An 8400-nucleotide genomic window follows, 5' to 3' on the forward strand; every position below is an offset into this window, starting at 1 on the left:
TTTAAAATATGCATGTAGTATTTCTAATGATTGATTTTTGTCTTTCTACCGCTTTATGTGTTTTGGGCCACACTAGGAGGTAAGTGTCTTTCTCTTCAATAAACATATCACTTTTATTTGAACTATCAATTAATATGACACCCCAAAACTACTCCATCTTGAGGGCATGTTCGAAATCTGTAGCGTTGTCTAAGGTCGCGTTCAGTTGACCCTATTTCTGAATATGAATGAAGGAAATAGCCTCTATATTTCGCTTGTTAGGTTAATTTGGCAAAAAGTATCCACAAACTTTTGTTGCACATGGTGTTGAAGACCAATTTTTTATCCAGGTGACTCCAAAAACCTCTCATGATGATGAGCGGAGTTTTAGCAGTCACTGTATGAGATATGTCCAGAAATGCAGGCAATAGTGAAAATGGCAATTTTGATGATATCTCGCCAAAGGTTGAAATTCAGTTGAACGTGCTCAAGAGAAGGGTACAAACAGAGCGGCGAAATTCGACGAATTCGACGAATTTGGCGAATATGGCGATTGTGACGATATTTCGCCAAAGTTGAAATTCAGTTGAAGGAGCTCAAGAAAAGGATACCAACAGAGCGGCGAATTCGACGAATTCGGCGAATATGGTGATTGTGACGATATTTCGCCAAAGTTGAAATTCAGTTGAAGGAGCTCAAGAGAAGGGTACCAACAGAGCGGCGAAATTCGACGAATTCGGCGAATATGGCAATTGTGACGATATTTCGCCAAAGTTGAAATTCAGTTGAACGAGCTCAAGAGAAGGGTACCAACAGAGCGCAAATTCGACGAATTCGGCGAAAATGGCGATTGTGACGATATTTTGCCAAAGTTGAAATTCAGTTGAACGAGCTCAAGAGAAGGGTACCAACAGAGCGGCGAATTCGATGAATTTGGCGAAAATGGCAAATTTGACGATATTTCGCCAAAGATTGAAATTCAGTTAAACGAGCTCAAGAGAAGGGTACCAACAGAGCGGCGAATTCGACGAATTTGGCGAATATGGCAAATTTGACGATAATCGCCAAAGGTTGAAATTCAGTTGAACGAGCTCAAGAGAAGGGTACCAACAAAGCGGCGAATTCGACGAATTTGGCGAATATGGCGATTGTGACGATATTTCGCCAAAGTTGAAATTCAGTTGAACGAGCTCAAGAGAAGGGTACCAACAGAGCGGCGAATTGGACGAATTCGACGAATTTGGCAAATATGGCGATTGTGACGATATTTCTCCAAAGTTGAAATTAAGTTGAATGAGCAAAGAGAAGGGTACCAACAGAGCGGCGAATTTGATGAATTTGGCGAATATGGTGGTTGTGACAATATTCGCCAAAGTTGAAATTCAGTTGAACGAGTTCAAGAGAAGGGTACCAACAGGGCGGCGAATTCGACGAATTTGACGAATTTGGTGAAAATGGCAAATGTTGTCGATAGTCAGCCAAAGGTTGAAATTCAGTTGAACGAGCTCAAGAGAAGGGTACCAACAGAGTGGCGACTTCGACGACGTTTATTTACTTGTTAAGTTTTGAACGACCACTAGATTTCTATGTGTAATAGCTGATTCTGGCTGCACCCTCACCAGCTATTATGCGATAGAAATCTCTCAAGCTCCTCGTCTGGTTATGACCAAATTATAATTCTTACTCTACCACCTGATGTCTCGATGTTTCTTGGCCACCCTCCCTCATGCTTTATATAGGCCAATCTCTTGTGTAGTTTGACTTACTTAGATTTATTAATATAATCTTATGTCAATCACAACAGTAACAACTTGCTATTTAAAGCCAGCCGCTTATAATCATTTTTTTACTAAAGCTACAATGCAAATGATTTGTAGAAATTGTGAACTCTCAATTGTGCATGCATATTATAAACGTCAGTAAAATAAGTTTATAATTATTATAAACGTATAGCGTATTTATATTTTGGAAAAAAGACCCCCTATAATACATCTTTTATTAGCAATATACAAAAGAATTAAGTTATTAGTGACATTTATAGTTTGCATTTTTTTAACAAATTTATGTAAAAATGTCTTGAAATGAAATAGTGATCTCTTTTAAATAGGGAAATGGCAGTGGTCTTGTTTTCAGAACATGTAAAATATATCTCAATAGACCTATTCGGCTAACGCAATGCTGTACATAAAATGTTTTGTTCTAGGTATTTCCATATCATTTAAATGGGAACGCTACATTATAATGCAAATGCAATAAACAAAGAATGTTAACCCCAGGGGATCTGAATTGGGTACAAAATTGGGTTAGCAGAATAGGTGTAATTTCCATTTAATTTGAATGAAACAAAAATGTTCCAACAATTTAAAAGACCTGAGTACCTCTAATTTGACTGTTCATTGGTGGGAAACTCTTGTATCATGTTGCTTAGAACATAATTCATGAACATAACGTGAAACAGATATGTGCCATACCTCCTTTTTTTGTTTCCTCACCTGAATCTATGCATTAGCATAATCACTAATGTGAAAAAAATTTCAATTGTTAAAATTATATTTTTTTGTTAAATCCTGTATATATTTGTGGTCTACCTCTCTTGCTGAGCAGAGAGAAAGAACAATATCCATAAATAAAATCACTTTTGGGTTAAGTAACCATCCAAACAAATGTTCTCTCATTATATGATGCATGGTTGAATGTGGTTTTACTATAAGTACCTCCTTATTATCAATAGAAGTATTTGAATGTAAACAAAAGTAAAAACCTTGTTGCATGCAGATTTAACATCAGATGCAACTTGCCTTATTCCATTTTAAGTTTTTTGACCTAGAAATGAAATGTTCTTCCTATATGATTGTTTCTTACTATGACTTTGGGGAATATTTGGAATTTGTTGAATGTACCAATCAGGGAATATTGATTTCTTTTAAGGATGGGCAAAATAAAATGGGCATGTACTTGTATTAGAATGAATGTAGCATGTTACTAGCACCTAGCTGAATAATAGGGCTATGATATTGGCATACTTCTATCGAAATGTAAGCAGCATATTGCCACATACCAAAGAATAAGGTGTAAACAATAACTGCACTTTCCTAAATTAGCTCATTGGCATTGGAAGTAGGTGTTTGGAAAATTTCAGGTGAGAATTATTTAAAACGAATAAAGCCAAACATAAAGATTACCAGAAATGTAATGTGTTAAATTTTTGAAGAACTAACACTTTGGAACAATACTGATGAACAGATATTTTATTCGAATAGCCCCATCTGATTGGGATTTGATCCACGGAAACAAGTGTAGCACTCCTGTAAACACATCCCTATAACAGAATATGTGGGTGAATGGGTTATGCCTTTATCAGCGGAACCTTTAACCCTTTTGACAACTGAGTTTTGCAATAATTCTTTGTTGGTAATGACATACATGCATAAAAAAAGCCTCATACAACTTGAAGTCAAGAGTAAAGCATAAATATATTGAAAGTAAAAATGTCAGGGTTTCTAAAAATTTATTAACTTTTAGTCAGTGATTAACAAGCTATTTAATAAGCTTAAATTCAAAATGGTGACTGAAATGTGAAAAATTGACTTTTTTACATATACTCGTCAACCAATTTTAAGCCCTGTATAATAGAAATGTATTTTGATGGAAAATAGATAAAATACTTAGAAACAGTGAAGTACAAAATCCTACAATATTAAGCTTATCTCCTGTCTTCTTATATTTGACCCTAAAGTCAAGATGTTTAAAGATATCTATAAGGGGTTTAAACAAAGATTCCATCTCAAAGTCAAACGTTGGCCTATGTTCAAGGCATCTAAATTCAGGAACTGAACCCCCAACGCTTCATTAATCGCATTCCCTCGGACAAGGGATTTTGCCAGGCAGCTATTTGTTGTTGTTGATATCTTCCACCTGATACTTCAAGTAATGGAGCGGTGGAGGTATGTGAGCGGTGGAGGTATGTGGCGTGAATCTTCAACTGAATAACCGGACTAATTTGACCACGAATTGCCACCGCTATATGGTGCTTCAAAGACTATTCGCTGAATCTTGCCATATCATCAATAGAAGGCGTCATTTTTAGAGGCCTCGCAAACACTGATAGCAGAAGGTCGAATATTGAGGAAAGTAAAACGAATACATAAACATTTTATGTAAGGGACACGAGGTGTCTTTAGGCACCAAATGGGACCCTTATGAGTCTTTTTTGGGTCAAAACGTGCCCCTTATTGCCCCTTATTTAAAAGCGCGCACAAACGTAGCCAATCAATTAGCGAATGTGTGCGGGAATATTCAATGTACCCTACATTACAAAATTTCAAAAACTGTCAGTTTCGAAAATGGCATGGAGAAGGAAAGCTATGGATTCGCAAAATGTTCCTGAGAGATTTTGGGGAAGGTTTTAGGAGTGAAAAGCTATCCCGGGGAGATGTGTAATGGTGAAGAGGAACTGAGATCGGCTGCTTGAAATGAAAGCGAAGAATTGAGGTTAATTGTGTAGGAAACAGTCTCTTAAGCTGCTTGAGGTAGAAATGCATGCATGCTTTTGCTGTCCAAAACCCTGGAGAGTTGCAGTGAAATTATATTTAGTTTTGATAACTTGTATTCGTTACTTAGTCGTGAGTCGCAATTTTCCCAATTTTGTGTAAAAAAAATTGTGATTAATCATGCCCTGGGTACCTACCACAATGTTTATACTTGTTAATTCACGATTAAAGAACGACGTACACATGCATTATTTTTTGTTAGGGTTTGTTTTGTTAAAATATTTTCACTTATTTTACGTGTAGACCCATGTTTAAAGAAGGAGGTATACATGCATTATTTTTTTGGGGTTGAGTTTGGTACACGTGAAGATAACTATTGTCCCCCAATGTTACTTGTGAACTCACCTTAAATTACGAAGTATACTTGTATTATTTTTTTCGCGCTGTTTGGTAAATGTGACGATTTTTACCCCAATGTCTGAAATTTGTCATATTTTCTACAACTGTAATATTACTCCATCATCATGATTGGCTTTCATATGTTTGGCTAACTTGCATACATTTGTTAATTTGACAAACTTTGGCCAACTTTTTTTACATTTTCCAGAATCATCTAATCTGCCAATATGGCTGGCTTCCATGTGTTAAGCTTAATACTCGGGTTGAAGGCCACTTAATTCCAGAAATGTAGGGTCTTTGGCCATTTGCCCTTGGTATCCTTGTCTTGGGCTTATTCAGCTAAATTGTGGTCTTTGGCGAAATATCGCCAAATTGCCAAAATTGCCAAATTCGCCGTATTCTTCAAATTCGCCACTTTGTTGGTACCCTTGTCTTGAGCTCATTCGCTTGAAATTTGGTCTTTGGCGAAATATCGTCAAATTCGCCATATTTGTCAAATTCGCCGTATTCGTCAAATGCGCCACTTTGTTGGTACCCTTGTCTCGACTACTTGCATGCATTTGGCACTTTGACAAAATTTTGCCAAATTTGTCACATTCGCCAAAATTGTCAAATCCACCAACATGGCAGGCTTCCATGTGTTTAGCTTATTTGTATTTGTAATTTGTCGAAATCTTGCCAAATTCGCCAGCGTTATGACTGTGGCAAGATTTCGTCAAAATTGCCAAATTCGCCACTGCCTGCATTTCTGGACATAAGTGCACTGTATGTATACTCTTATTCCAGGATTACGGTCTATAGGCAATCAAAAAGTCTCTTACACGTTATCGGCTAGGCCTTTATATGAGTTCACATGACAGATATAATTCTGTATTTAACAGGTAATAACTGGGGATGTTTACTTTTGTCCTGATTGTGCGTTAGTCTCATTACTTCGTATTTCTGAAGGTTAAATTTAATTTGCAAGCTCCTTGTCCAGTTTTACAGAAAATTTAAGTCCGACTGTAGCGCTGATGTATTGTTGGCATAATTAAATTCACAATAAACCTCTGCATAACCAGCAAAGAGTTTGATAGTACATAGATGTAAAGACGTTCACGGTATGTCATTTATGTACATAAAGAACAAATAAAGCCCAAAATTGTGCTCTGGGGCACACCCGACCAGAAAGCGTTCGACGCGTTACGACTCTCTGTTGACTGTTTGTTAAAAAGTTTCTAAACCATAGCAGACGGGCCCATCAGTACCATGTTGGTTAAGCTTACGTAGTACGCGCTTGTGAGGCGCGCTGTTGAATGTCTTCAACAGATCTAGGAAGATGGCATCTGTTGTTTTCGAGCTATTTTTTTGATAAGGACCAGTCATGAAAGCAACGTGGAAGTTGTGCTAGCGTCGATTTTCCTTTCAAGTAACAAACTGATTTTAGTTAAAGACGTGGTGGTCTGAACAGACGTTAGTTACTCTGGAACGTACCATCTTCTCAGCCACTTTGCAGACAATAGATGTTTTAACATCAGAGAAATTTGAGAGAAATTTGATGTTAATTCTCTTTTTTACGCTTATGGCCCTTTCTGTGAATAGGTGTTATGTTATGTTTCCTGTTTTCCAGTCTGTTGGCAACAACCCAGTAGTGAATGACTGATGTTGGAAATTGTTTTAAATTTAATTGTGATAAGTCATAGTTAACTTAACGCTAGATAAAAAAGTTTTTTTTTCTTCAATCCGCGTTTTTTTTTTTTCAAAGATGTAATCTTGTTTATTTTTGTATTGATTGTCGTTATCAGTTAACGGTGGTTGGAGCGAATGGAGTCCTTGGAGTATGTGTACCAGGGCAGTCAGTGGCATACAAACTAGATCAAGAGAATGCGTGAATCCAAAGCCACAAAATGGTGGCAAACCTTGCAGAAGAAACAGAGTAACTGTAAGAGAGTGCAGTAACGTGTCAAGCTGTCATGAAGGTACGTTTAAGTAAAACAAATACACGATATTCACGCACTCAATCTCTGAAGCTGTAAGTATAATGTGTGCTCAGAAAAAGGTCTAGTTATATATTTTTTTCATTTTATTCTGAGATTTGCAGCATTCTTATGACATTTATGGCATTCAAATAATTATAATTGCGGGGTCGAAGAAAACATTTGCAATATATAGCATGCAATATTTTAATATAAGCACATAATGTGATGTGATTAGTTGATGTGATGTCTTTCAAGATTTTATCAACTTAATAAATGTAGATGTAATGCACGCCCTTAAACAAGTTTGAATTTTGCATTACTCCTTAGTTGAGAATGGCTGTGTCTGAAGCTGCCAAGGAAACATCTGCCAGTTTTAGAAAACCTGAAATTGTTCAGGGTAAAAACAGCAGTTAGCATCTTCTTTGGATAAGTTAGACAATATCTATTTTTAGTTACTATGATGAAGAAGTGTTGATGTGAGCATAAAAACTTATTAAGATATGAAACTTGCTTTGCTTAAAATAAAATAACAGATAAAAATAGAAAATACATAAACAAAAAGACCACAAACTCTCCAAGCAAATATAGCTTGAAATTAAATCTTTTTTTCCAAAATAAATCAAGAAATTGTCTTTCAAAGGACATTTTGATAAGTACATTATGCTATCCTCCTCTTTCAAAAAGATTTTCCAGTACGTTTCCGGACAGGGAAGATCCCCTCTCTTGGAATGATGGAAATTTACAAGGACGACACCTGGCAAAAGCTTTGCATTACAAGTTGGGACGATGCCGAAGAAAACCTGACATGTAGGGCAATGGGTTATTATAACGATGGCCCTGCTGATAATGGTACATTGCACCAAGAACCAAATGGCTCAAACGTTACTGTTCACCACAACTGTTCATCTCTGACTCATAATTGCTCGAAAAACAAAAGAGAGCAGCCTCAATTATGTAAAGGTATCTTATGCAAAGTCCTGTTCTTATGTGATATCAGTGAGTAATGGAGATGATAACACGTTCATTGAGCGTCTTAATATATTGGTAAAATCATAGGTGAAGTTGCCGCTCTCTATTTTAAATGGTTTTTGACTGCTATGGCCTGAAATATCACTACCGTCTAAGGCAATATACGGTTTTAATGTAACAAGATGCCCACCATTATACGCATGCAGACAGTAATTAAAAACAAGTAGCAGTAGATCCTGCAGCTTCTCGAAGCAGAGGGTATGGCGGGGGGAGTTGAGGGAGGGGAAGACAACAAACATACGAGGTGGAAGGTAGAATCACGGTTACGTACCTTCTATTTTCCGTTTACCTTCGTTGCAATTGCGTAATGTTTGGATGGTGGGTTAGGGTTTCTCCCCAGTAGACAGAGTGTACAGTCAAAACAGATCAAACGGAACATTTTTCGCTGCAACCGAAAAAACAAAAATATCGCAGAAGTAACTTAGGCGTACTAAAATATGGTGCAAGGCTATAACGCTACAAATGGAGGTTTTTTATTCAGACCAGTCAAGTAACTCTTACAGTGAACACACTAGCAGTAGTAGGCTTTTAGTTTGATCTTTTAA

At 36.9% G+C, this 8400-nt stretch overlaps 1 protein-coding gene across 1 annotated transcript in view; it reads left to right on the plus strand.

Moving 5' to 3' along the window:
- Positions 1-3909: 3909 nt before the first annotated feature.
- LOC146455860 (egg peptide speract receptor-like) overlaps positions 3910-8400 on the plus strand; it is a gene marked incomplete at its 3' end in the record, with an annotated part of 6814 nt that continues 2323 nt past the window's right edge. Inside the window, exons 1-3 of the mRNA XM_085093844.1 lie at positions 3910-3940; positions 6653-6826; positions 7511-7786. Of these exons, the coding sequence (XP_084949970.1) occupies positions 3910-3940; positions 6653-6826; positions 7511-7786 (481 nt within the window). The remainder of the gene's footprint in view (positions 3941-6652; positions 6827-7510; positions 7787-8400) is intronic.

The sequence above is a fragment of the Pavona decussata genome, unplaced genomic scaffold (assembly GCF_977016875.1).
Source record: "Pavona decussata unplaced genomic scaffold, jaPavDecu1.1 SCAFFOLD_269, whole genome shotgun sequence".
Taxonomy (NCBI): Eukaryota; Metazoa; Cnidaria; class Anthozoa; order Scleractinia; family Agariciidae; genus Pavona; species Pavona decussata.